At 44.0% G+C, this 16721-nt stretch overlaps 1 protein-coding gene across 1 annotated transcript in view; it reads left to right on the top strand.

Moving 5' to 3' along the window:
* Positions 1 to 16721, top strand: part of LOC139264304 (collagen alpha-6(VI) chain-like) — a 266694-nt gene that overhangs the window by 124881 nt on the left and 125092 nt on the right. The window contains exon 23 of the mRNA XM_070880548.1: positions 7143 to 7205. Coding sequence (XP_070736649.1) covers positions 7143 to 7205 — 63 coding nt within the window. The remainder of the gene's footprint in view (positions 1 to 7142; positions 7206 to 16721) is intronic.

Raw genomic sequence — 16721 nt, 5'->3', positions numbered from 1 at the left:
ATGGCAACAGAGGTGGAGTTTTTGGGGAGAAAGATTGCGGCGGATGGCATTCGGCCCACCAACGCCAAGACAGAGGCTATCAGGAATGTGCCCAGGCCACAGAACGTCACGGAGCTGCGGTGTTCCTGGGACTCTTCAACTATTTTGGTAAGTTCCTACCGGGGTTGAGCACCCTCTTAGAGCCCCTACATGTGTTATTGCGTAAAGGTGAGAACTGGGTATGGGGAAAAAGCCAAGTAATTGTTTTTGAGAAAGCCAGAAACATTTTATGCTCCAACAAGCTTCTTGTATTGTATAACCCATGTAAAAGACTTGTGTTAGCATGTGATACGTCGTCATACGGAGTCGGGTGTGTATTACAAGAAGCTAATGTTGCGGGAAAGTTGCAACCTGTCCCCTGTGCCTCCAGGAACTTGTCTAAGGCCGAGAGGGCCTATAGCATGATTGAGAAAGAGGCATTAGCGTCTGTGTTCGGGTAAAAAATGCATCAGTACCAGTTTGACCTCAAATTTGAGCTGGAAACCGATCACAAGCCCCTCATATCCCTGTTTGCTGAAAACAAGGGGATAAATACTACTGCCTCAGCCTGCATACAAAGGTGGGCACTCGCGCTATCAGCGTATAACTATACCATCCGCCACAGGCCAGCCACCAAGAACTGTGCGGATGCTCTCAGTTGGCTACCATTGCCCACCACAAGGGCGGAAATGGCGCAGCCTGCAAACTTGTTGATGGTGGCGCAGCCCGCAGACTTGTTGATGGTCATGGAAGCATTTGAAAATGATAAATCACCTGTCACGCCCGCCAGATTAGGACTTCGACCAGCCAAGATCCTCTGCTGTCCCTAATAAAAAAATGTGTACTGCATGGGAGCTGGGCCAGCATCCCCGTTGAAATGCAAGAGCTAATCAAGCCGTTCCAGCAGCGAAAGGATGAGCTGTCCATTCAGTGCTACCCAAAAAAGGCCAGGAGACGTTCATCTCGGATCTCTACAGCACACACCCGGGTATAGTAATGATGAAAGCGATAGCCAGATCCCACATGTGGTGGCCCGGTATCGACTCTGACTTAGAGTCTTGTGTACGGCAATGCAGCATGTGTGCTCAGTTGAGCAACGCACCCAGAGAGGCACCACTAAGTTTGTGGTCCTGGCCCTCCAGACCATGGTCGAGGATCCATGTCGACTATGTGGGACCATTTCTTGGTAAAATGTTCCTGGTGGTGGTTGTAATGTCTGTAAGCTTGTAATGTTTGTAGCTCCACACTGTGGATGTGGACGTATTGTGCACTGCAATTGCAAAGTTAATCATTAAACAGAACCAGGCAATTCCGGAGGCTTCCGAGAGAGCTGCCTGCCATGTTTGGAAGCTGTGTGTGCTGTGCTCTGTGAATATATCACATTTGGCGATGGAAGATGGAATTTTTCGGATGATTTAAAGCTAAATTTTTGTAGTGAAGAATTCAGCCAGCCGACAGAGAGACTTTGGAAGTTTCTGTCTTTAAAAAAAGCTACAAAAATCCGAAGTAAAATACAGCACACGGTGTGAACAGCTAGAGATTAAAATGGCAGGTGTATTGGGATATTTGGGTGAATATAGACACGACAGGGAACATTTTAAAGCGTCTGTGGATCGGCTAGAATTGTATTTCATTGCAAATAACAAAATCGGAGTTCTAGACAATGCAGTCCAGAACTGGGCTGTGTTGGAACGTAAGAAAGCGACCTTCTTATTGGAGGCAGGTCTGGCATTATATGACACTCTTGTAAATCTGCTTGTGCCTGACGAGCCAAAGAGATTTTACACAACGCTTAAAGAGATTTTAATGAAGCTGGAGCAGCACTATAACCCCAAACCGTTAGAAATTGCTGAAAGCTATCGTTTCGGGATTCTGAATCAAAAGACCGATTGAATTATCAGTGATTACATCGTTGCATTAAAAAAGCTATCGATGCACTGTAATTTTGGAAACTTTCAAAACTGAGCACTACGGGATCGTTTTGTTTGTGGGGTGAAAAATGATGCGATTAGAAGGAAGTTATTGACTTGACTTTTGAGATTGCTTGTCAGACAGCGAGGTCGATGGGCATGGCCGAACAATATTCCCGAGAATAAAATAATAATTACGGTCATCAGTCAACTGAGGTAAATCACCTGCAGGTTCAAAGTAAAAGACGGCCAGGGCCGAAAATCTTAGAAACTGGAAATTCTACCAGAGCGTCGAAGTCATGCTATAGGTGCCTGGGACAACACATTGCTCAAAGTTGTCCATACGTGAAGGCAGAGTGTTTCTTCTGCAGAAAGACTGGGCATCTTGCGAAGGCATGCCGACTGAAGGGTAAACCAGCTTCCAAATCTATGAGTCCAGCGTTCAAAGCTATGAGTAGAAATCCAAAGAGACTACATAGCATGGAAGAACAACAACAGGACGAGGAGATGTGAGAGTTACACATCATCAGGAGCACGAGGTAAACGGACAGCGTTTCGGAAAGCATCAAAATCCACATAGATGTTGCGGGATTCAAGATACCAATGGAAATTGACACGGGTACATCCGTGAGTGTAGTACCAGAATCACTATACCGCGACAAATTGCGTGATTTTCAACTGGAGAGATCCAAGATAGAGCTGCAAGGCTACTCGGGAGAGAAAATTCCTGTAGTAGGCCGTAACACTGTACCGGTGACATATAAAGATCAATTTCAGAACTTGCCTCTCATAGTAGTGAAAGCAGACAAGCCTGCCTTACTAGGAAGAAATTGGTTGAGCTCACTGAAGCTGGATTGGAGTAAGATTTTCTGTGTGGAAGCGAGATTTTCATCAACGGATGATGTTATCAAGAATTGTCCGAAGGTGTCCTGTGAAACGGGCAGTCCGATCCAAGGCTTCAAGGCGAGTGTCAGGGTACAGAAGGACACTAGATCGGTTTACTACAAGCCACGTTCCATACCATATGCACTCAAGGAGAAAGTTGAGCAAGAACTCAAAAGACTAGAGACTGAGAACTTTATATGTAAGATAGATTGATGTAATTGGGCTACACCCATTGTTGTTGTACCTAAGTCCGATGGTAAGGTAAGATTGTGTGGTGATTATAAGGTAACCGTAAACCAGGTTCTAGAGGGTAATGTCCCCAATATATTGCCGAATATAGAAGATTTGTTCACAACACTGACAGGTGGTCAGATCTTCTGAAAACTGGATCTTACGAATGCCTACTTACAGCGTGAACTAGATGAGGAATCCAAGTCATGTTTAACTATAAATACTCATCTAGGCCTATATCAATTTAATAGGCTACCGTTTGGAGTGTCTTCCGCCCCTGCCATATTCCAAGGGGTGATGAACCAGATTTTGCAAGGTATTGAAGGGGTAGTATGTTATTTGGATGACATACTAATTTCAGCACCAAATAGGCAAATTCATAATAACATGTTGAATGAAGTCCTCAAACGGCTAGAGAAGCACAGAGTACGAGTGTCTGCTCGTAAGTGTGAGTTATTTAAAAACTCAGTGGAATAATTAGGGTACAGAGTAGACAAAGATGGTTAACATCCACCTATGGAAAAATGGGATGCAATCAGAAATGCACCCACTCCCAAGAATGTCACTGAACTTCGTTCATTCTTGGGTCTTTTGAACCATTATGGGAAGTTCCTACCAAATTTGGCTACAGTATTACACCCACTGAATGAACTTTTGAAAAAACAGGTCCATTGGAAGTGGTCAAAAGAATGCGATATAGCATTCAAGGAGTGTAAAAGCAAATTGGTAGAGAGCACCATATTAGTTCACGATGATATATCTAAGAAGATTAAGCTAGCATGTGATGCCTTTCCGTATGGAGTTGGGGCAGTAATCTCTCATATATTAAGTAGTGGGAAGGAGAGACCAATTACTTTTGCTTCACGCACTCTCAGTGCCAGTGAGAATAATTATACGCAAATTGAAAGGGAAGCTTTGGCATTAATGTTAGGGGTCAAGAAGTTTCACAAATACTTGTATGGTTGTAAGTTTACCATCGTTACGGACCATAAGCCCCGATCGGCAATCCTCCATCCAAAGTCCCCAGTTCCAACATTAGCTGCAGCCTGAATGCAGAGATGGGCTTTGATTTTGTCAGCATATACATATGATATTGAATACAGACGATCAGCTGATCACAGTAATGCTGATGCAATGTCTAGATTGCCTTCCCCATCACAAGTTACACCCAATAGGGAAAAAGTGTTTTATTTTTCATACATTGATGAACTGCCAGTCACAGCTGAAGAGATAGGTAGAGCAACCAAACATGACCCAGTGATGTCAAAAGTGTATGAGTATATTGCAAATGGATGGCCACCCAGGTAACAGACAAAGATACACATCCATTCTTCATTCGTAGGAATTAATTATCAGTCAATAAAGATTGGGGTGCAAGAGTGGTTATACCAAATAAATTCAGGTCCAAATTATTAGGAGACCTCCATGACCAGCACCTGGGAATGTGCTTGACCAAGAGTTTTGCACGCAGTTATTTATGGTGGCTAGGTCTTGATAAAGCTATAGAGTACATCTTGAGTCAGTGTACGACATGTCAATCGGTAAGCAAGCAACCACCACACCAGTACCATTACAGCCATGGAAATGGCCTCCCAGGGTGTGGCAAAGGCTGCATATTGATTTTGCTGAGTTAGAAGGACAACAATTGTTCATTGTGATTGATAGCCATTCGAAGTGGGTTGAGGTGTTTCCAATGTGGAAAATAACAACAAGTAAAACATTGGACATTTTACGAAAATAATTTTCTTCATTTGGCCTCCCTTAAGAAATTGTTTCGGATAATGGACCACAATTTCGTTCAGAAGAATTTGCACAAATCATGAGCAAAAATGATGTGAAACATACCAAGGTTAACCATACCATCCTTCTTCGAATGATGCAGCAGAGCGCACTGTGCAAATTTTGAAACGTGCCCTCATAAAACAAATATTAGTTCCAAATCCAAGGAACCGACAGTTGTCACTGGATCGCAAATTGGCTAATTTTTTGATTACATATCGAAATACTCCTCATACAACTACTGGTAGAACACCAGCAGAGTTGTTTCTCAAACGACAGCCATGAACTAGATTCTCGTTGTTAAAGCCAAATTTGGCACAGTCCGTAGAAGAGACACAATTAAGATAGAAAGAAAATCATGATAAAGGTAGAGTAAAAGAAAGAAGTGTGAAATTAAACAGAAGGTGAGAGTGAAGAACCATCACCATAAATGGTTAAAGTGGTTACCAGGAAGAGTGGTGAAGATATGTGGTCCTCGCACATATTTGGTAAAGATGTTTAATAATGGACAAGTTAGGTTTGTTCATATTGATCATATTTTACCTACAGACATGGAAGGTGTTGAAGGTGGGAATGATTCAATTATTTCTGACTCATCAGATAGTTTTGATCTACCAGTAACAAATCCTAAATCCAATGTACTGGAAACAAATCCAGGAGAGAATCTGAATGAAAGTCTGAGTCCGAGTCAGGAAAACAAAGAGCCTGAAGTTAGTGAATTCAAATGAAAATCAAGGAAATTCTGTGGAGGAAAACGTTCCTCAGGATGAGCCTCGAATGAGTGTGAAATCGACACCATGTTTGGAAGGTTCTGTTCGAGAGCGAAGCTATCCTCTTCAAAACAGAAAACAAGTGGTAAAGTTAAATTTGTAAATATGAAAAAAAAAGTTTATATCCTGTGTTATGTATAAACATGAAAGTTATGTATGATGTTTGTTATAATAACTTCTTCATTAAGGAGGGAGAAGTGTAATGTTTGTAAGCTTGTAATGTTTGTAGCTCCACACTGTGGATGTGGACGTATTGTGTACTGCAATTGCAGAGTTAATCATTAAACAGAACCAGGCAATTCGGGGGACTTCCGAGAGAGCTGCCTGCCATGTTTAGAAGCTGTGTGTGCTGTGCTCTGTGAATATATCACAGTGGTGGATGCTTTTTCAAAATGGATTGAATGTGAAATAATGCCGGGAAGCACCGCCACTGCCACCATTGAAAGCCTGAGGACCATGTTTGCCACCCATGGTCTCCCTGACATACTGGTCAGTGACAACGGGCCATGTTTCACCAGTGCCGAATTTAAAGAATTCATGACCCGCAATTGGATCAAACATGTCACCTTGGCCCCGTTTAAACCAGCCTCCAATGGGCAGGCAGTACAAACAATCAAACAGAGCCTCAAACGAGTCACAGAAGGCTCACTCCAAACCCGCCTGTCCCAAGTACTGCTCAGCTACCGCACGAGACCCCATTCGCTCAGAGGGGTGCCCCCGGCTGAGCTACTTATGAAAAGGACACTTAAAACCAGACTCTCGCTGGTTCACCCCAACCTGCATGATCAGGTAGAGAGCAGGCGGCAGCAACAAAATGTAAACGATGGTCACGCCACTGTGTCACGGGAAATTGATCTGAATGACCCTGTGTATGTGCTAAACTATGGACATGGTCCCAAGTGGATCGCGGGCACGGTGATAGGTAAAGAAGGGAGTAGGGTGTTTGTAGTCAAACTAGACAATGGAAAAATTTGCAGAAAGCACCTGGACCAAACGAGGCTGCAGTTCACAGACTGCCCTGAACAACCCACAGCAGACACCACCTTTTTCGAGCCCACAACACACACCCAAAGGATCAGTGACACCACCCCGGACCAGGACATCGAACCCATCATGCCCAACAGCCCAGCAAGGCCAGGCTCACGTAGCAACCCTACAGGGCCAACAACACGCCAGCCCAGCAACGGCACAGCCAACACACCAGAACAGACATTTGTACCGAGGCGGTCCACCAGGGAAAGAAAGGATCCCGACCGCCTCACCTTGTAAATAGTTTTCACTTTGACTTTGAGGGAAGTGATGTTGTGTATCTGTAAAGCATGCACTCCCATGTTCTGCCACCAGGGAGCGCATCCCCTGAAGTTCCAAGGGACAAGGGATTCCAGCATCCCTTGGGAGCACTGTATATAAGCCGACCCCTAAGGCCTGTTCCTCATTCTGGAGTGTCTTAATAAAGACTGAGGTCACTGTTACTTTAACCTCCCTGTGTGCAGTCTCATCTGTGTTAGGAACACAATAATTATAATCAATTGTATCATTTGTATGGCAGGGTCCATCTGGAGATCCAGGTCTTCTGGGAATAATCGGTGACCTTGGACAAAAAGGGAAAACTGTAAGTCTCATTATTTATTATTTATTTATCTAGTGTAGACAACATGATCGTGAGTGGAATGTACATACTGGAGATTATGGATTTGGCCTTTCTTGGGGATAGAATGAATATTGGCAAATTTCTAAGGAGAAGGAAAGGTGGGAGTTTCATGGGACTAAAACATTTGGTATGAAGCAGGGACAGGTTTACGAAGAAAAACTTGCATATATATAACGTCTTTCATGACCTCCGGATGTCGCAGATGTGCTTTACAGCCAATTAAGAATTTTGAAGTGTAGTCACTGTTGTAATGTAGGAAACGTTACATTTAGTTAAGTGGCATACATGGGAAGAATACCATCAGGGTCAGAGATCTTATTACAGTTCAGAGAGCAGAAGATTCAACTGTTCTGTCAGGATAAAATGTGTTGCCAGTCATAATAGCAGGACAGAATGAAGCCAGGGAGCAACATTGTCAAGATTAAATTTGGAGCCAAAAAGTTGACATTCTCATTAGAAGAGCGTGAATTCTATACTAAGATGGAAGAGGATTAGAAAAGAGAATTCATACAAGTTATGAGAGACAATTTTGGCAAGGGATGAGAAAGCTGCAACTGCATTTGATCTTTTTTAGTAAAATTCAGCCGCTCTAAAAGTGTGTTTGCCACCAGAGATGGCTTTGAATGCTTCAGACTGATCAGGAGACATTGTGAAAGTTTGAATTTTTACAAGAGACAGCAAAACAGCAGACATGATTGCACCAAAAAACACCATCAGATCAAATAGACGTGAAATGTCAGGCATGAAAACTTGCATCTCTTTATAATAACATCAGTTACTTAATTGACACAGAAGAGGTGCTGGAGAGGGTGCAGAGAAGGTTTACAAGTATACCAGAAATGCGAGGGTATACATATCAGCAAATGATGAACAGGCAGTTAACAGGACGCAAAAGTGTTTTCACTTTGGCGGGCGGGGGAGGGGGGCGGTGGGGGGTAGTAGTTGGGGCCATGGGCTCCTGCGAAATTGCGCATGAGTTAGCGGAGACGCGAAACCAATAGCAATGCGCCTCTGCTGGTGGCGTCCCGGGCCGACAGGCCTCTGGCAATGACATCATCAGCGTGCACGGCAACTCCTTTTCGTCCTGCAGCAGCCCATTTCCGCCCCATGGCGCCAGCTTCGCAGGTCGCGAACCAGGCCGCACAGGCATCTTTTTTTTCTCTGACTCACCAGTTGAGCCGTTGTCCACCGATGTTCCCCAAGAGGAAGTGGAGCACGTGACATTGCTCTCCACCCGGGGCAGGAATTCTGCGCCGAGTGCAGAATGTCTGGCCTCGGAAAGGTTACCGCCTCCAACTGGGGCGATATGCAATTTCGGCCCCTGGGTCTCTTTTCTCTTGAAAAGATGAAGCTGAGGGATGACCTATTAGAGATCTTTAAAATTATGCAAGGTTCTGGTAGATTACATACAGAGAGACTGTTTCCATTTGTGGTGAAGAGCAAAACTAGAGGTCATCAATGTAAGATAGTCACCAAGAAATCAAATAAGTAATTCAGAAGAAGCTTCTTTAGCCAGAAAGTGGTGAGAATGTGGAACTCACTACCACAGGGAGTGGTTGAGGCCAATAGAATAGATGCATTTTAACGGGCGGTCAGATAAGAATATGAGGGAGAAGGAAAGAGGATTATGCTCATAGAGTTAGATGAGGAAAGACGGGAGGAGGCTCGACTAGAGTATAAACTGGTATGGACTGGTTGGGCCAAATGGACCATTTCTGGGCTGTATATCCTATATAATCCTATGTAATATATAGGTTAAGGAGTAGCAACCAGAAAAAAATATGGTTACCAAATACTTCCATTTGCACTTCGCATCAAGTCTGCAATGTCCTACGCTGAGAGTTGCCAGACTCATAATCATAGGAATATTTGATTTTTGCTAGTGGCCATTTTCAAAGTGGTCATGATATTATTCTCTTCACTTTCATAAAAAATAAACAGATCATTGAGCTGCAATCCTGTCAGGAACCCGCTGTCAGCCCACCACCAGGTGCCTTTCCCAATGTTGGATCTGTCAGCACTGAGCAGACCCGAAAGGCAGCAGCAGGGGACCCAATTAATCTCATTAGCAAATGTTGGACAATTGCTTAACAGGCTTTTTAACCTTACCTTTCACTTTAACTTTATGGCCACGGGAATCACGCTGTACGGGGAACCACGGCTGTCAACGTGAGGCGAGGGTTCAGTGGCCGTTGCTTCAGCTGATTACTTAATAGTGTCAAATGTACAATAAAAACTCTCACCAAACAGACCATCATTTTTCTCAGCCACAAGCTGTATCTAAGTCAATTTCCAGCACAGAATCTGCAGGCTTTCCACTCTCCATCCAGTATCACCTCATTGGAAGAACTCTCTCACTATTGACAGAATCCTATGTCAACTCTACTTCACCTGCCATCTATTCCATCAATATGGGTGCCCTTTATACTATCTCACCTTGGTCCTCAGAATCTGACCACATTGAGCCCTAACACCAGCAGCACTAACAACACCAACCTTCTCCGCAATCACCTGATGCTGCACGGGTCAGAAGGCATCAGCACCCAAGCATATTACTGCCCGGTAGGCTAGGGATGGCCTCAACATGGCCAGATTTACTTCACTTGACACTGTACACCCTGGCTGCCGCATGATGCGCTAGTTTTCTACCACCCCACACCAACACCATAAAGCATCCCTACAATGTCCAAGTTATTCCTTTCGTAGAAACATAGAAAATAGATACAGGAGTAGGCCATTCGGCCCTTTGAGCCTGCACCACCATTCAATAGGATCATGGCTGATCATTCACCTCAGTACCCCTTTCCTGCTTTCTCTCCATACCCCTTGATCCCTTTAGCCATAAGGGCCATATCCAACTCCCTCTTGAATATATCTAATGAACTGGCATCAACAACTCTCTGCGGTAGAGAATTCCACTGATCAACAACTCTCTGAGTGAAGAAGTTTCTCCTCATCTCAGTCCTAAATGGCTTACCCCTTATCCTTAGACTGTGATCCCTGGTTCTGGACTTCCCCAACATTGGGAACATTCTTCCTGCATCTAACCTGTCCAGTCCCGTCAGAATTTTATATGTTTCTGTGAGATCCCCTCTCATTCTTCTAAACTCCAGTGAATACAGGCCCAGTCGATCCAGTCTCTCCTCATATGTCAGTCCTACCATCCCGGGAATCAGTCTGGTGAACTTTCGCTGCACTCCCTCAATAGCAAGAACGTCCTTCCTCAGATTAGGAGACCAAAACTGAACACAATATTCCAGGTGAGGCCTCACCAAGGCCCTGTACAGCTGCAGCATGACCTCCCTGCTCCTATACTCAAATCCCCTAGCTATGAAGGCCAACATGCCATTTGCCTTCTTCACCGGCTGCTGTACCTGCATGCCAACCTTCAATGACTGATGTACCATGACACCTAGGTCTCGTTGCACCGTTCTTTTTCCTAATCTGCTGCCATTCAAATAATATTCTGCCTTCATGTTTTTGCCACCAAAGTGGATAACCTCACATTTATCCACATTATACTGTATCTGCCATGCATTTTCCCACTCATCTAATCTGCCCAAGTCACCCTGCAGCCTCTTAACATCCTCCTCACAGCTCACACCACCACCCAGCTTAGTGTCATCTGCAAACTTGGAAATATTACTCGCAATTCCTTCATCTAATCACCATTACGGGGGTACCATTATGTCTCACCATTCACTGCAACTCTCTAAGCTACTCTCAAAGGTCCACACAAATCTGTCCAAGAATGGAAAGTGTTGAAAATAAAGGTTTCAATGTTTGACAGCACATTAACAGAAACTTTACTTGAACATTGCATAAAGCAGCCAAGTAGCTATCCTTGTGTGTTATTAGTTGGTATGATTGCACTAGATGAGGATGAGTGTGAGGGGTGGCTAGTGAGATGGGGATGTGAAAATGTAGATGGAGACACAGGGGTGGGTGGAGGTGCAAGTTAAGTTGGTCTGAGTAAGGATGTGCAGGAGTAGGGTAGGGAAGGCAGAGTGATAGGGATGTGATGAGAGACACTGCAGGATGAAGGTGAGTGTGGCTTTGTACTAATATTTCATGATGATTGACATAAGAACATAAGAAATAGGAGCAGGAGTAGGCCCTACTGCCCCTCGAGCCTGCTCCGCCATTCAATAAGATCATAGCTGATCATCGACCTCAACTCCACTTTCCCGCCCGATCTCCATATCCCTTTATTCCCCTGGACTCCGAAAATCTATCTATCTCAGCCTTGAATATATTTAGAGACTCAGCATCCACAGCCCTCTGGGGCAGAGAATTCTAAAGATTCACAAGCCTCTGACTGAAGAAATTCCTCCACATCTCTGTCTTAAATCCTGAGACTGTGCACCCTACTTCTCGACACTCCAGTCAGGGGAAACAACCTCGCAGCATCTACCCTGTCAATCCCCTTCAGAATCTTGTATGTTTCAATGAGATCACCTCTCATTCTTCTAAAATCGAGAGTATAGGCCCATTCTACACAATCTCTCATCACAAGACAGCCCTCTGATCCCAGGAATCAATCTTGTGAACCTTTGTTGCACCGCCTCCAAGGCAAGTATATCCTTCCTTAGATAAGGAGACCAAAACTGTGCACAGTACTCCATGTGTGGTCTCACCAAGGCCCTGTACAATTGTAGCAAGACTTCCTTATTCTTATACTTCAATCCCCTTGCAATAAAGGACAACATGCCATTTGTTTTGCTTATTGCTTGCTGTACCTGCAAGATAGCTTGCTATGTTTCTTGCACAAGGACATCCAAACCTCTCTGAACACCAACATTTAAAAGTTTCTCACCATTTAAAAAATATTCTGTTTTTCTATTCTTCCTACCAAAGTTAATAACCTCACATTGCCCCACATTATACTCCATCTGCCACCTTACTGCCCACTCATTTAGTCTATAACCCTTTGCAGATGCTTTGTGTTCTCCTCACAGCTTACTGTCCCACCTTGCTTTGTATCGTCAGCAAACTTGGATTTATTACACTCGGTCCCTTCAGCTAGGTCATTAATATAGGTTGTAAATAGTTGAGGCCCTCGCACTGATCCTTGCAGCACCGCACTAGTTACAGCCTGCCAACCTGAAAAAGACTCATTTATCCCTACTCTCTGTTTTCTGTCCGTCAACCAATCCTCTATCCAAGCTAATACATTACCTCCAATCCCATATGAGCCGTATCTTGTGTAATAACCTTTTATGTGGCATCTTATTGAATGCCTTTTGGAAATCCAAGTATACTACATCCACTGCTTTACCCTGCTAGTTACATCCTCAAAAAACTCTCATAAATTTGTCAAACACGATTTCCCTTTTTTAAAACCATATTGACTGTGTCTAATCATGTTATGATTATCTAAGTGCCCTGGTACCATTTCCTTAACAATGGATTCCAGCATTTTCCCAATGACTGCTGTCAGGCTAACTGGCCTGTAGTTCCCCGTTTTCTCTCTCCCTGCTTTCTTGAACAGCGATGTTACATTTGCTACCTTCCAATTCACTGGGACTATTCCAGAATCTAAGGAATTTTGAAAGATCAAAACCAATGCATCCACTATCTCTGCAGCCACCTCTTTCAGAACCCTAGGATGTAAGCTGTCAGGTCTAGGGGATTTGTCAGCTTTCAATCCTATTAATTTCTCCAGTACTGTAAGAATAAAAGTGTTTATTAATGATTAAAATTGATTCTGTGTATGTATAAATGTTAAAAGTGTAGATTATACGGAAAGGCCTGTTTCTTTTAAAACAAAATGAAAGCCCACAGGCTGCCAGTATGGGTTGAGTTTTGAAAGAAACAAAATGGAAGCCTACAGATCTGCCACATGGGTTTTGTGTATTGGAAAGCTATTTAAACTAATTAATGACTGAGCCAGGCCAGACAACCACATGTGTGAGGAGAGCCAATAAGGAACTGCCCTGGAACTACGGTCCAATCTGGTGGCTTTTTGAGGGACAATGGCATTGAGAAGTATAAAGAACTCAGGCAAAGACTTTTCTCTCTTCTTCTCTCCTGAACCAGCCAGCCAAAGGGAAGTAATGTATATCACTCTTTATTATAACCTCATTGTATCTGTTGTAATTAAGGTGGATGTGCATGTGTGTGTGTTTTTTTTAATAAACAGTTCCAATTGTTTAGAAAGAATCATCTCACTGTCGAACTTAAATGCCAGAGATTTAGAAATCTTACAATTGGTGGAGAATGCGGGCACCTGGCAAGATAGCTTTTTGATGATTCTTTTGAACAATTGGAAATCTCAGGAGTTGCGATTCTAATCTGTGTTGTGAACTATAAGCTAGAAACGATTAAACAGATCGGGAGAAATTGCGTCTTAAGGAGCGGTCATCTCGATAGTTGTAACTGTTTAAGTGGGGTGGGTTGTAACTGTTTAAGTGGGGTGGGTTGTAACTGTTTAAGTGGGGACCCATCAGTAGCTATATTCAAAAGAGACAGGATGAAGGGATCGGTCATGGACAGAAAGCCAACAATAAAAAGAAATGTTGAGCTAGTTTATCAGGAGAAGTTGTTCAAAAAGTTCACGATACAAGACATAGAAGAGTTAAAGACACAGGCACGGCATATCCATAAGGGTCAACCTGTGACATTTGGGGAGATGGTGAAACTTATCCAAGAGAGGGTAGATAAGGGAGAGCTAAGGCCAAAACGGGCAAACAGTCTCATGGCATGCATTTTATTGTGCCCGGAGAGATGAGAAATTAATGAGACAGGATGCCAAAATGATACAAGATTTGAAAGAATTGCAAGTAAAAGAGATTCAACTAAAAGAGAGATTGAAGGTATAAAACAACAAAAGGGAGAAGACTTCCAACTTGTGAAACAGTTAAAAGAGGGAGAAATACAGCATTTAAGACAAGAAATTGGCCAATTAAACCACAGTATGAAGCAATTAGAAAGAGGGGCCGAATAGGCAGTTTCATTGCTACAACAACAAAGTCTCAAACTTAAATGCCACAGCAGCCATTGTTGAAGCAAATTAAAACAAATTCGAGTTAAAAAAATATAAATTGGAAAACTTGAGGCTCCAGCAAGAGATAGAAGATGCTAGGGGAGCATTAAGCAAAGTAGTTAAGAAGCCACGTAGGGAGGCAGATCACTCCCAGTGCCAACTAGAAATAGCGAGGCTAAAAAGTAAGTTAGGGAAGCAGCGGGCCCTGGTAAACGCAGTAACACACATAACAGAGACAGCAGAAGGGGATGAGGGGGAGACAGATTGGGAAGAGGAAGGCAGTCAATATAATCCCCAGGAGAGTGGTGTAGAATGGAATACTTGAAGACACAAGAGCCAATCATAGCCATAGTAACAACTTCTTCACGACGTATGCGCATGGCCACATCACCAGTAACCATACCGAATCACGGCCCATATCTGGTGGTGACGCTACGGCATGTAGCCATGAGTTGGGGCCCATTAATGATGGGGATGACCCACTGGAAGTTAATAGGAGGTGGGCAAATTTCAGGAGGGGTCACCCCGAGTTGGATGAGAGAGACAACACGAGTCCTCCTCTTAGCCTGTTCCACTTCCCTAAAAGATAATCTGCCAGAAGCAGTCCTCCAGCCTGGCGCAGCGGCTGATGCACTCATGACCGGGTACCTAAACCATTTAGGGATCTGAAACTTGAACTTAGTGGCTCTGCTTAATCAGACCAAGCAGCTCCCAGAAGAGACCCCTAGAGCCTTCAGTAATCGCCTGTACGATATCTATCAACGTACGCAGAACCAGGCATCCGCAAATGTTACAGTAGGAAAGAATCGGGAACAATTTAAATCGATGTTCCTGACCCAACTCCATCCTTTAGTTAAAACTATCCTGGGAATAGCCATGAGGCCCACCAATCAGTGGACAGATATAGAGACCAGCGCTCAAAGAGCCTGGGAGATGGTAAAAGACCAGTTAAAGGTGAAGTCACCACCTCCTGCAAATAAACCAGTGTCATTGGTGGAGGGATCTCGAAACTACCCCTATAAGGGACAGTGCTATAATTGTAAGAAGGTAGGCCACCTAGCAAAAGACTGCAGCAGACCCAGACCAGCACCGAATCATGTTGCAACGCATAGATACCTCCCGAGGGACGAATCCAAGCCCTCTGGGACAGATCAACGATTGGATCAATTGATAACCCTCATACAAACCCAAATTGCTATGGGGAGGATGCAAAAGCGCATGCAATTGCCGATGCACACTCATTAGAGAGACCCATTCTAGGATCGACCCTATGACAGGGTTCGGCCCCCAAAGATTAGTCGGAAGTGGGATTCCGACTTGATGTTAGCAGGAGACTAGTAGTCCTTGTTGTCTTAAAAGGGGGCAGACAGCAGATTATGCTTATCGATAGTGGCTCAGCCATTACCATCATCCACACCCCATACCCTGAATGCCATGCGGTGGTGGACAAGGGTTATATGACTCTTAAAGGGTTTAATGGTGATACAACCACCGCATATACAGGGAAGGCCACTGAACTTCAGTTGGGAGGCCTCACCTGTAAGGTCCCAGCACCTATGCTGATGACCGCCCCCGATGGAAGGGGAATTTTAGGGACTGATGTTTTGGATCAGTATGGCGCGGTGATAGATTATAATCAGGATTGTGTTTGGATGGGATTGAGATATAAGGCAGGAATTATAGAAATTTCAGATGCTCACTCAGTTTATGCTTTTAAAAAGTCATCTGAGTATGACGCTCCAGGGAGCGAAAATGAAACTGTGGCAAAAAGAATTCAGAAACACCTAGCGGTGTTTGCCACATGCAAGCATAATTGGAAAAATGGCGAGGAATCTATTGAGGGATCCCCCCACTCATGCACTAAACAGAATGCCATCTCAAGGGAGAGTCACCCTTACAGCCGAGACACCATAAAATCCCTAGTCGAGCAGGGTGTTCTTAGGACAGGCACTTTCACGATCAATTCACCCACATGGCCGGTTAAAAAGCCTGATAGCAGCTGGCGGCTGACTATTGATTACAGAAAGTTAAATTCTGTAACACCAGGCAGCTCACCGGTCGTAAGAGAAACTCCAACCATATTATCTCAAATTTCTGCTGGTTCCAAGTACTTCTTGAATCTCGACATCGCCAATGGATTCTGGAGTATCCCTGTTAAAGGGGAAGACCAGTACAAATTTGCATTCACATTTGAGGACCAGAGCTACACCTGGACATGCCTGCCTCAGGGGTTCCACAATGCCCCCACGATATTCCACAAAAGAATGACTGCAATTTTATAAGACTTTTCCCACCCTACCTGCTTGCTACAGTAAGTAAACGACCTACTGTTGGCATGAACTTTTGACATTGTTGGCTCAGGCGGAACTAAAGGTAAATCCCCGTAAGGCTCAATTAGTAAAAGAACAGGTCACCTTTCTAGGAGTGTCCTTTTCTCCAGAGGGATCATGCCCCGAAGGTGGAAATAATACAGCAACTGCCATTACCCTCTT

This window comes from Pristiophorus japonicus, chromosome 5, assembly GCF_044704955.1.
Source record: "Pristiophorus japonicus isolate sPriJap1 chromosome 5, sPriJap1.hap1, whole genome shotgun sequence".
NCBI lineage: Eukaryota > Metazoa > Chordata > Chondrichthyes > Pristiophoridae > Pristiophorus > Pristiophorus japonicus.
This window is presented reverse-complemented; position numbering and strand designations above follow the sequence as displayed.